Genomic DNA, 12,942 nt, shown 5'->3' with positions numbered 1-12,942 from the left:
GCATTGTTTAACTTGGGAACAAAGGGCAGAATTTGGGAAACTACTTGTCAAGGTGTCCTCAAAAATCAGTATAGTACATACAACTGTGTTGCCAGAGGGGCTGTTTCTTATCCCGTCTGCAGGCCTGTGTGAAATCCTTGTGATGAAATTCTCAGCCCTAGGGAAACAGTTGCTTTCAAGATTTGTTGCAAGCTTGAAACTCAGCTCAGCATCATCAAAATGTGTGAAGAACTTTCAAGGAAACATGGGCTGACTTATGGCTATGGCACTGAAACAGCTAAAATTGGCTCTGGCTGATCTTTGCTTTCAGTATTAAGCTGATGCCAAACTAAACCATGTAGTGACAGTGAGAGCTGTGCTTAGACACAAAAAAAAAATTTCCAATAAGGAATAGACTTTCTCTTCATCAAATAAAGTGCAGACCAATCCCATTAACTACACTGGGTTAACTCTGGATTGTCAATGGCAGAAATGAGATCCAATCATCAGCAGAAATTGTATGTGTGCATGTGCAACTGGCCCTGATTTTTTCTTTTAGTGATAGTCAAGTGCAATTAATCTAATGCTTACAGACAATGCTTAAAATGTAGTTCAGTCCACATCCATTGTGCCTTTAGATGCCTAGTCACCAGGGCAAATGATACTTTCCTTCATTACTGAAGTTTCACTTCTCCCTTTCTGGCTTTTAGTAGAAAGAAATGGAGCATGTAATGGAACGTCATGTTCATAGGTTTCATTTTGGTATCAGCTCCAGGACTGCACAAAATCTCAAACACTAAAACAGCTTTTCACATGCTCACAAATGCTAAAAGAAATTGCTGAAGGCACTCAAATCCCAAAGCCTGAAGAAGATGCCCTAAATTACTCAAACAAAACCCCTTTACAGTTGCAAAATAATTACCTGCTTGCAAATAATCAGGTTATTTTTAATAGTTATTATATGGAAGAGATTATATAAGTTGGGAGAAAAAACCAGCTTTCTATAATACCCACCTGCTCTAAATACAGTTATATTTTTAACTAAAATTGAAGAGCCATTAAGGCTAGTCTTTTTAGGTGCTTAGGTTTCTAATTCCCAATTAAATTAATTGGATTTGAATGCCTAAATAGCTTCAGAAATTAGGCTTATCATCCAATAACCAGTTAAACAAGGCGATGCTGCAAAATAAGGCTGAAACAGAAAAGTTGCTCAGCATTTCTATGGGTAGCTGATGTGGGAAAAATAATAGCACTAGTGTCTCCTACAAAAAAACCACAACACCCATGTCTTAGAAAAGGCAATAGGTGAGATCCTGTCACATGTGTAATGCATGACAGCTATTACAGATAATTATTTTTGATAATAAACTGGACTCAGATAACTCCTTGTATTCTGACATCTCAAAGCATTCTTCAGGTGTGCTTTACTTGTTTACCTTCTTATGCTCTTGGAAATTCTTCAGAAGTACTGCATCAATTTTATAAGTAATTGCAAAGAGAAGTAGTAAGTGGGTAGCCAAAAGTCATCATGGAAAACCAGGGAGGAGCTCAGAGCACAAGTCAGGACTGCGCTGTGCTTGACAGAATGAAACAATGCAAAAACATCTGCCTCAAAACATACTCGTTCTGAGCTATTTAAGGATAGCAAATTTTTTAATTTGATTATGCCACACCAAAAAAATCTCTGGAGAAGGATGAATTGGTCTTTCATAGGATACATTTGCTCTGCCCAACCTTCTCTAGCTCCCTAAGCAGAAGTTGAGCAATTCTGCAAATCTTAAATAAGGAACTGCAGGATCTAGACATGCAGCCAATGGTACTTATCAGACATTAGGATACCACTAGATATTTTATTGTCTCAACCCTTTCAGAAAAGGTTAGGAATGGCTAAAAGGCTAAAAGCTGGCCCCAAAGGCTAACAAAGGGAAGAACCATAGAGAAAAATATTTAAGACACAGCAAGCACAGAAAAACAGCACAAGCAGCAGCAACAGACAGTATGGAGCAGCTGGATAGCCACTACAGAAGAACCGCAGAAGGAGTGAGAGATGATGGATGGGATGGATATCACTAGCTGAACATGACAACAGCAGCTAACGGAGTTAAGCACTGGAGAGAGAAGTCTATCCAAAGGTGGACACATCACCTCCCATACATTGTCTTTACATTCATTTTCCTGCACATATATGGAAGGGAAGAGAGACATGAAAACCTACTCCGTGGATATAGATGCTTCACCATTACAGCTGTAGCAGGACATTGATCTGCAAGATTCCTTCCTGAATCTGGAAGTGCTCTGGACTGCGCTGAGATTCAAGTACCGCTCTCCATGGTACCAAGGGAACTGTTCACCCTCGAGTTTTGTGTCTACATTTCTTCTCTCTTTATTAATAAATCCTCGGTCTGGGAAATAGTGAGCATGGTTATCTGCCTAAAACAGAATAGAAAAATAATTTGAAAAGTACCCTATTTCAGTGGGTCAGCCACAAAGGTCTGAAACTTACCTTGCTTAAGTCAATTCATTTAGCCTGTGGCCTGAGGTACAAAGTCCTTGCCTTTTAAGCTTCAGGCAAAGAGGGTTACATGCTTGCCTCAACAAGGTCCTAGAGAGTAATGCAAAATAGTCCAGACGGTGGATAAAAGGGAAGAAATCTTCAGTCACCAGACCTGCACAGACTCTGTTACATAAGAAATCTGGAAATATTTCTAAATCCTTACTCAGCCACTAATATTTTATCATGACAGTAATTTTTATGTGCTGTGGTTAAGTTAAATTTAACAGGAGTGCTTTCTAAAGAGTCTATGCTCTGTCCTAGTTAGGGTTATGTATATTATTAACAATCATAATGATGATGCTTAGATAGTACATTTTATGTAAAGATCTCAAAGCATTTTTCAAGGATTTAGTATTAATGCTTTTTGTCTGTCAAGGTAATTCAGAACCATTATACATCTTTTGTATGTGTCTATGCTGAGACAGATCAAATAAATGACATGCCAAAGATCACAATAGCACACCGATGTCACAGCTGAAAGCATATGCCAGAGCCCACACTATCACCAGCATATTTCAATGCAGCATCTGAACACCCATCCAATGGGTTATCCAGTTGTTATCCAATTTTATTAAGGCAGAGGCAAATGAAATGAAAATCAAGTGTCACACGCTGTGTGCAGACTGAGCCCTTATTAGAATCTGTAATGCCTAAAATGCCAACCCAGATTTAACCACTGAAGCATACTTCCTTTCTTCATTACCACTGAAGAAAAGAGAACTGGACGTGATTACGAGTCCAGGCTCATTATGTCCTTTCGAACTCTTAGCCTTCCTAACACCTGTAGGCTCTTTTTTTTTCATCATATATGTATGTCCTAAATAAGCCCCTTGTTGTTCCAATTGCCTCTTAGAACTCTAGGAGTCCTACAAGTATCCCATAGCTGATATTCAGGATATTCCAGATCTGACCAGCAGTTTCTCTACTAACTCCAGACAACTAGCCTCATCTTAATCAATATAGTACTGATACAGTCATGAGACCTAAGCATACTTAAATCAGCTGAAAATATCTTGTCACAGATATTTTTACTTTAATAAGACCAATCCCTTCCATAGCTAACACAATATCTGGACAGTCCTGCAAATTACAAGCAAAAGCAAAGTCATTTAGTGGCTAATGCTGTATCTGATATGTCCAGAAAAATCCTAAATTGGGCTGAGAAGACAGTCATTTATATGGCATATTGTAACTTTTTGCTGCATGGTAACAAAGCAATGCAGAGTTTTGTGTCAAGATCTGGAGGGTGGCTTAGAGCAGGCATGAAGAGCTATAAATACCACATCTTCTAAAAAGAAAGTGGCAGACGGTCACTGGAACTAAAGAACACAAGCTAAAGGGATTTTTTTAAGAGATAGAATCACAACTTATAATGATTAATGCAAGCTCCTGTTTTGGATACAGGTGCTATTGGATGATCTGAGCCCAATTTAGTTTGCATTTAGATCAGCGTAACATCACGTGCTTCAGAATGCACTGATGGCTTAGCCCAGCGGAATAAAGAAGAGAACTAATTTCCCTTTGTGTTCAGCTTGTCTGTTCCCTACTTCCTCAGCACATTTTTTCTAGAGATCAGCCAATGTCTTTTCACTGAGACGATGGAGCACTTCTCAATAGTGGGGTTCAGTATACAGTGAGTTGGGTGTTGAAAGCAGCTAAAACCGGTAAGACCCCCAATACCCTTTGAAAGGCAAGGTGATTTTGATATTCCTATGCGGGTATCTTTTGCTGTAAAAATCTGAGTCAGAAATAGATGAGCCACTTGGAAGATCTTCACAAAAGTTCCTGAGCATCTTCACAGGGGTAAGAAAAAAAAAAAAAATTACTTCCTTTTCACTCAGCTGCACTCATGGCCAGCAGAAAGACAGGGAGGGCAGCTCCATGTTGGTTAGTTTTAAACAGCCACAGAATTGCACCTTAGCAATTGTTTAATACATTAGGTACATTCATTGGCCCCTTTTGGATTCAGCAAATGATTAAATCTGCTCTCCTCAGATCCCCTTTGGTATCACTGTATCACTGTAAGGAATATCACTGGATATTCCTTAGATTTTACCTCATTCTTTTTATGGATATTCCTCCCAATAAAGGAAAAGAAATACCCACAGAAAGAAAGAAATTATCATCCCTGGCTCTACAAAAGCACATATTCTTTCCCATTAAGCACAGAGAGACAGATTTCTGGCTATCTTCTGTAGAATTTTGAGGAAGTCTCAATTCAGGAATTATTTGAATTTTTCCGTTACAGAGAAGTTTTGTATCTTACAAGCTTATAGCCTTTCATAAATATAAAGAAACTGTAGTCAACAGCAACTGCAGCAGTCACACTGGGATTTTCAGTATGGATGATTACAACAAGGCAAACAGCTCCACAAAAACTTTGTTACTTCTCAAGATTCATATCAGATTGATGAACTGGCAGAATATGAAAGAGACCAATCCAGTAACTTCAACGGCTTTAGGTGAGTTTCAGATGATTCCTGGGAGATGTGGAACTGTTATATCAGTTCTACATTCAGAACTCATCTTTGGATGCCTGCTCTTCATACCAAAGAGAGATAAAAACTGTTCCTGCTCCCTTTATAACCAATATCAACAGCACATGGACTGAACTCAATGGTTATTATTACAACTTTTATTTTTCATAGTCCATTTTTCTGAGTTTGTCCTGTCTACTAAAGCAGATCAGAAAAAGTATTTTCTTTCTCACATTTGTTTCATCCTAAGGTGAAAAGTTCAGAAAGATTGTGATGTCAGGAATACTGAAACTGAGTTGAAATGACAGGACATGATTTCATCATTTTCTATCAAAATGAAATGTTTAGACATCGCAGAAAATAAAAACATCCATTTGCTGACAAATCAAATGTTTGTTTCAAGACAGATCAAAATTATTTAGGATGGAATAAGGCAGTTCAGCTGGTGAGAGAAAGCACATTATATTGTGGAAAACCATGGCGTGAACTTGATCTTCACTGAACCCTCAAGGCAGAGATTTATTTATCTGGTATAAAATTCAGCCCTACACAACTATATTCTATGCAAGTGTTCAATCCAGACAAAATCCCATTTGTTGATGGGAAAGTATTTTCTTTGATATCATTCAGCAAACTTTGCCGATTACATCTGCTTTTTCTTTATATTTGGGTCCTCTGAACCCCGAGCAACCAAACCCCATGCGACAACCTCACCTGCATGTGATATTGTACATTCTGGTTAGGTAGTTTAATAGATCACTGCTTCTGAAACAGAGGCTTGCTCTTCCTCACTCCTCCCCCTCTCCCACTTAGCATTGCCCCCGCTTTAGGATGCTTTCTCTTCCTTCTGGCCGTCTCCCTCCACTGGGAGCAAACACCAGGAAAGGGTGAATACTTGGCTTCCCCCTTCTGACTCGGTGAGCTGTTAGACTCAATCACACCATAACATGCATCTCAAATGACTCTGAGCTTGGCTTAAACTCATGAGGTCACAGGGGAACTGGGATTCTTCATACTCTCTTGTTTTAAAATTTTTGGTGTATCTTTGCAGTACCTCCATTTTGGGGACCCATGCCTTTGACCTGCAGCCATGAGGGTTTTCTTTTCCAGTTGAAAGCTAGAACTGAAAACTTGTGTAAGCAAATGTATCCAAGAATGTGTTGTAAAAAAGAAATCAAATGGACTGCCACTAGCAATATGATTGTGAAATCTGCAGCACTGGAACTGTCAATGCTAAACTAAGGAGCAGATAAAATCCTGGACTCCATAATCTTCTCCCTTTGATTTTTTTACTCTGTCACTCCACTGACTTTAGAAGTATTCAACTTTTTCCTCAAGTGCACCAGTGTAAGGAAGAAAAGAAACAGCTGTTAAAAGTTTAATGTTTTAAAACACTGTCTGCTTCAGGCTATTTTAAACTCTCTGACACTTCAGTTTTTGTAAAGTCTGTCACTTGATTAAAAAGAAGGTTTTTTGCCACCTATTAAACCACGCTAGGTGTTATTGAAAGATTTATTAGTCTGCAGTAATATTTTACAAATTGCCAAACGCGTTGCTATCCCTTCTAATCCAGTCCAAAGTGAACAGAACAAAGCAGCTACCAACCCTTTGCTCAATCAGCAATAACTTCCTATCATGTGGCCGTGGCTGGAGCAGTCTGGCTGTGCAACGCTGCAGCCGGTTGATGTACAGCAAGCAGAAAGAAAACATTACTGCTTTGCTCCTCACGCAAACTCAGAAAGATGCAGCTCTGCAGAGGGCAAGCACAAACGCCTGGCAATCGTCCCACGGCCAGAACTGGCTGTGGAGCTTTGGGAAATGGGAATTCAAAGCGAGAGACCATGCTGTAACATCCTGCATGGCCTCTGCATATAGGCGACAGCCCTACAGCTCTGTTGTAAGTCCTAGGTTGTACACAGTAGTTACAACCCTCCTTTCGCTCCTTCTGCCCCCAGGAGTTTGCTTGTAATACAGACAAAGTTTAGTACGCCTCCCCTCCCGTTGCATCCTTACCTGAGATCTAAGAAAAGTACAAGATGCTCTAGAAGGAAATAAGCTAAAGGTATTTTGTTAAAAACCTCGTAATTTTGGATAACACACAGATTTGGAATGGAGTCATCTACAAAATACATGATGTAATATAAAAAAGGGCCAGAGAAGCTGTATCCTATTCCCAGTGCTGGCATCATTCACCGCATGACTTCTGGCAAGCGGCTTCTGGACAGAGCTCACAATATATTGGAATTTTTAGTTAACTGATCAAAGAAAATTAATCTAAAGGTGTTTTCATTTCAGGGCAACCAAAATGCAGATTTTCAATTAACTCATCCAATTGAAAACCCAGAGCATTGGAAAGTTGCTTCGGAGCCTTTTAGGCTTGTTGAGCCTTGAAAGAATGGCCATATTGAAATGGAAATATCTTTTCAAAATGAAAAGCTGTTGACTTTTCCTCTCTCCTCTCCTAATTCTTGATTTAAACTATCTTGAGAATTTGTTCCAGATTAACAACTCAACAAAAAAAGTCTGCTCACCAATCTGTCTTTTCCATGAGGTCAGTAGGAGTTTTACCATCTACTCCAATGGTCAGAACTTCTTTACGGCACTTTGAATTTCTCACCTTAACTTTTCTGTGTCTTAGATTCCTCATTTGTGAAACAGAGCCTATAACATGCCCCCATGTTTTGGTGTGGTTATTCTGTCATGGTGGAACCAATAATTTCAGAGAATCATTTGTCAATAACAATATTGTTTTAATGGACTAAATTTTGTGCTGACCTATTCGACCAAGTTCAAGTCAATGCACTATGGCAGAAAACCAGTCAGTGCAGAATTTGGTCCAGCTCTTTAAAGTCCTTTGAAGTCCCAGATGAAAGAACTGAGTAATAAATGTGGCCCCTGAAACTAAGTGAAGAATGAGGTATCCTCATTCTGCAAGGAAATTGAGCTTAAACTCATCATTAATCAACACCAAAAAAATAGGAATAAAAGCTAAGCCACGAAGACGTAATCAATCTGTTAGATGCTACATGACAGATGCATTGAAAAACAGCAACAGTAAAGACACAAAGAAATGTACTCTTAATCTTTATATTTCAATGGGCATTTTAAGCAGACTTTTTCTTCCATTTTATATTCACTGTTCTAATGCCAAGAGAACAGAAACTCTAATTACTGTTGCATGCTGAAGGCTGGCCAGTAATTATATATCTTTATCTTCATTAGATAAGATGTCTGTGAATAAGGCTTGGTCTGAAACAGAGCAGGTAGACTGGAAACTCAGAGTCATGGTTTCAATTAAGAGCTCGCTTTAAAGGGGCGACTCATTTGAATGCTGCTGAAACACGCCTTCCTGCTGCGGAGGAGTGAACTCTACGGGGATGTTTGCAGAAGCCCAGAATGTCTTGATCTCTGACCAGTGATTTCCAGTTTTGGCATTAGCATCACTGTGCAATGGTATCTATATGAATATTAAGCACACAAGCCTTTATTGGCATATTCACGTACTTAGAATTAATAATAGAGATACACTTAAGCAGTACTACCACTTTAGCCTCTTTGTTAGGTTGTATTGTATACTACAAACTGTTGCAGATTAATATCAGACAAAACCATTACACAAATGTATAATGAACATGCCAAATCATTCCGATAAACTAAAACTTTGGATAACAAAACTATAACTATTTTAACTATTGTAAAAACATCTTCCAAATGATGTATTTGTTTTCAGATTATTTTTTCCAGTTCTCTGAAAAAACTAAGAAGTTAGTTAATGAGTTAGTGAGTGAAGATGTAGTCCATTAACTTCCACAAAACAAGGACCTCAAATTATTTCTTTCTGTTTTTAAATCTAGATTCAGTCCAACAGTTTGTTATATTTGGCAGATTCACCAGCTTCAAAAGAGCTTCATAGAAGCAAAAAAAAAGAAAAAAGTCTCTATTAAGACAGCCAGAAACACACATTTAATCAGAAAATACCAGCATGGTGGCTATTTGGATAAATAGAAACCCTGAGTAGATTCTAAAAGGGAAACATAAAAAATGCTAGACTTTAAAATTGCTTGGGTTCATCTTGTGTATAAGAAATTATCATGAAGAAATTACTTAAAACAAGTCCAATGAGTGTAAAAATTGCATTTTTTTTTTAAAATTAAAATCTGTTTAGAGATATCTCAAGAAAGACCATTTAAACCTATACCCAGCTCTATTCTTCAATTACTCTGCTCCACGTTGCCACTCCCTCTGCGACACGAGGTTACCAAACTTGCAGGTATGTCTCAAACTCCCAACAGTTTCCCATATGCCAGTAACAACCAAGTACCTACACTCTGTTTGCCTATAAAGACAAGGAACCTCCGCCAGGAAGAGTCTTTTTGAGCCAATGGGGCGCCGGGAGGCTTGCTCTGGAGCAAAACACTACCTTCTGCTGTTTGAATCCAAATTCACATGAACTAACGTAACAGGGAGAAAGCTTAGCATTCCAGTCAGCTGTAGGCTAAGGCAAATTTCACAAAGGCCGAGTCCTCAATATGGTGCAGTTCACAAAAGTTAATGGCATAACAGTGATTTCCAGCAGCCGGAGGGGTGGCGTGTAGTATTTGTAATCAGTTTGTGACATGCTGGTTATGTTAAAAAAATTCAATTTTAACTTTTATTTGTAGCCATGTCTCTCATTTCCTCTTCAAAAGTGACAGTCACAGATAAGTTTGTGAAAAGGGAAATGCTGCTGTAGACAAGCCAACATTTCTGTCACCATGCTGGAATACTTCCCCCCGTATCTTCCACAATCATCGCTGGTGACCATGTCCTTCCCCTACCACTAACATGTGTTAACCATTAACCAAACTGAGTAGGAATATGCGAGACTTCTTACAAGCTTTTAGTAGTAATATTGGTACAAGTTGGAAGCCTTCAAGAAGCAGCAATTTTCTTGAGGGTCCAGTCTGACCCTAAGATTTCGGTAATAAAAAGGCACTTAAAGGCATTCCTGCAAGCTCTCTCCTCTCCGCTGGCTAGGAAAGTACACACTTTGAGCCAAAACTAAGAGTAGCAGTATATTATTGCCTGCCATTTATCTTTCAAGGAAGTTTAGGCTATAAAGTTGTTGTACAGAGTAAATCCATTGGCCAAGCATCTTAACCAGCAGCTCCCAGTCTGTGATTGGCTGGCAACATGTTTCCTGTGAGACATCCTAGTAGCAATTATGACCAAAGAAAATTCCAAATTTAAAGCTAATATTGTTTGCAAAACAATACTGGGTCAGTACCAGAAAGACACCTGAACTTTGAATCATAGAGCTCCTGTTCCAATGTGGCAAACCAACTTCAGAGGAATTACCTCCTTCTCTAGAACATCAGCTGACAACTTTCCTGACCCTGCACAGCTCATATAGCTGAAAAGTAAAGGCAAATGTAGAATGAACTCTGAAAATATTTCAAAAGTGGGAAAGTGACAGACAATTCCAAGTATTTGACATGCAGGATGGAAAATGTGTGATTTTCTGTTTGTTTTATTGCTCTACTGAACCAGCCTATACATAGCAGTGGTAACAAACCTTTGTCTTTCAGCGGTAGAACAGTTAGGAAGGTGAAAAAACTTATGTCAGAAAACACCACTGTTTTGCAGGGCCTCTGCCTTTGTGCAATGGAGCACCATGATCCTACCTTAATGACATCTTCATCTGATGATCTGCACTCCACAGATTCCAGAAGATCAGTCACAGTCCCATCATCTTCCACGGAGATCACTTTGACAGGGACAGCCACTGTTTTCCCAGTGAGAATAGCTGTATTCAGGATCTCTGCTTCCTAAGAGACCAAAAAAGCCCATTTAGTTAATATATTCTGCTATTGCTTCATTAGTACCACCTATATTCAAGCTTTAATTTCTAATATTATTTCTAAGATTGTTCTAATTCTGTATTCTAAGATTTACTATAATTTCTAAGATTATAAATTAATTTTTCTATTCCAAGAACTGTTCCAAGTGCAGCAGGCAGAAAGACACATTTCCTGCCTTTAAACCTGGAACCAAACTCCCAGTTCTGATTCAGAACTGTTAAGACATTTGTCATGCCCTAATTGCTATTTCATGAATGCTTATCAAATGTCAGAGCAACCTAACACCCGAGGAATGACCCTGCACCACACAAACGAGATGTACCTTGCATCTAGCAATACTGAAATCTCCATCCTGAGGAGCTCACTGAAGATTATGCTGATTGCATAAAAATAACATCTTAAGTCTTGCTGGTTTACCCACAAAACCTTTTTCCAAGAGGCTTTCTACAAATACTGAAATTCTATGATGCTCTTGGACAAATACTGTCAACATTTAGACCAAAGAAATACTGTATAATTGTCAGGGAACAAGTTTGGATTGAGGACAGTCAGAAATCCAGGTTGCCCCTTATCTCCTGGGTGATCTTTTACAAGTCCCTGCAGTGAGAGGTGCCTTCTGCAATACCCACACTTTCTAACTCCCAGCCTGCAGACAGCCTGCACAGGGATAACAGCTGCTACAAAAGCCACCTGATAGCACGTGAAACCATCTGGCACGCACGGCGTGCCTTAGCACGGCCTCTGACTGCGCGTTCGGTTGGACACTCAGACTGGCCACGTGTATGGAAGTCTTAGAGGCAGGCTTCAGGCTGCTCTTTGGGATGCAGTGTTGGCAGATTCAGCAATTCACAGCCTGTAAAATGGGCTAGTGGCACCGTCTCTCATGAGAGATAAGATCTGCTTTCCCCTGCTGTGCCTCCCAGGGAAGTAGTTTGAGTGCCACCATTCCGGTCCTGCATAAATGACTTATAATTTCTAGGACTTATCCAGGCTCTTGTTGGCTAATGGTGGGCAAGCACTTGTTCACAACTGTTTGTTTACCTTTTAATGAGGCTCGTGCAAAACCATCCTCTCCCAAAAAGGAAGGATGCTGAGAACGGCCTGGGCTCTTTAAAGAAAACGAGCTCTGCAGTGACCTGTGTCACTGGTATGTCATTGTCGTGATGATTATTGCAAAATGCATTCCTTCTGTTTGATATATCACTTCTAATTTAAAAGCACTGAGTTCTGATTGTATGACGAGCACGAGACCCAACAGCACTCTCGGCTACCTGGGTGTCACATCAGTCTTGCACAGCAGATATCGCTGACTTGTGCCAAGATACACAGAGAGCACAAATTGGTGCCTGAATTATTCCGCTCCTAATTGCAAGATACTGCTCCTTCCTGGAAAGGTCTCTGAGCTTTTCAGAACAGTGCCTGCAAATCATGGACTATCCTGTACAACAAGAGGCTCTTGATTTCAGCTGGCTCCTGTGAAATAAAGACTTCCAAAGCCCCCCAAGTGCTGGCTTCTCGTTATCTAAATAGCTCATGCTATGAGCTCTGAGACTGACCTGATTTTACTTGTGGAAGACAACAAAGTAGGAGATTGAAACCAAGTTACCAGAAGATGATGACTCCCCCTACTGCCTCTTGGGCTAAAGAGAAGCTGAGATTTCTCTCATCTAAAGGATAAAGATCAAAAAGACCTTTTCCTATTACTTAAAGAAACAGAGACACTTTATTCAGAGTCAAAGCAATATTTAAAGAAAGAAAGAAAAAACACTCCTGGTCTTTTGATAGCTGCTTTGCTAAAGTCTCCCCATCCTCACTCACCGTGATCTTTAGGGGAGGGTGAAATAGGATTTCACAAAAAGAGAACTTAAGAAGAAAATCCTCTCCCTCCCTCAGCACAAAAGCCCTTCAGATATTTTGAAATTATAATTCATACAAAGGTGAGAATATCTGCCTGTACTCTAAGGCCCTTCTGTCTTGAGTGCACATTTGTTCTCAGCAGAGAATATATTATTCAGGTAACTCAGATCTCAGAAAGTTTTGCAATTAAGTTTCTGGGCTTTTTCTTTTTTCAGACCCAGGCTTTGCAGCAGAG

The 12,942-nt window shown here is 39.5% G+C and overlaps 1 protein-coding gene across 1 annotated transcript in view; it reads right to left on the bottom strand.

Moving 5' to 3' along the window:
• The window catches only part of TMEM132D (transmembrane protein 132D), a 267,820-nt gene that overhangs the window by 32,141 nt on the left and 222,737 nt on the right, over window positions 1–12,942 (bottom strand). Inside the window, exon 5 of the mRNA XM_054844296.1 lies at window positions 10,674–10,817. Within this exon, the coding sequence (XP_054700271.1) occupies window positions 10,674–10,817 (144 nt within the window). The remainder of the gene's footprint in view (window positions 1–10,673; window positions 10,818–12,942) is intronic.

This window comes from Grus americana, chromosome 16 (assembly GCF_028858705.1).
Source record: "Grus americana isolate bGruAme1 chromosome 16, bGruAme1.mat, whole genome shotgun sequence".
NCBI classification, from domain to species: domain Eukaryota; kingdom Metazoa; phylum Chordata; class Aves; order Gruiformes; family Gruidae; genus Grus; species Grus americana.
The sequence above is the reverse complement of the archived record's forward strand: the minus strand, read 5'-3'. Positions and strand labels throughout refer to the sequence as shown.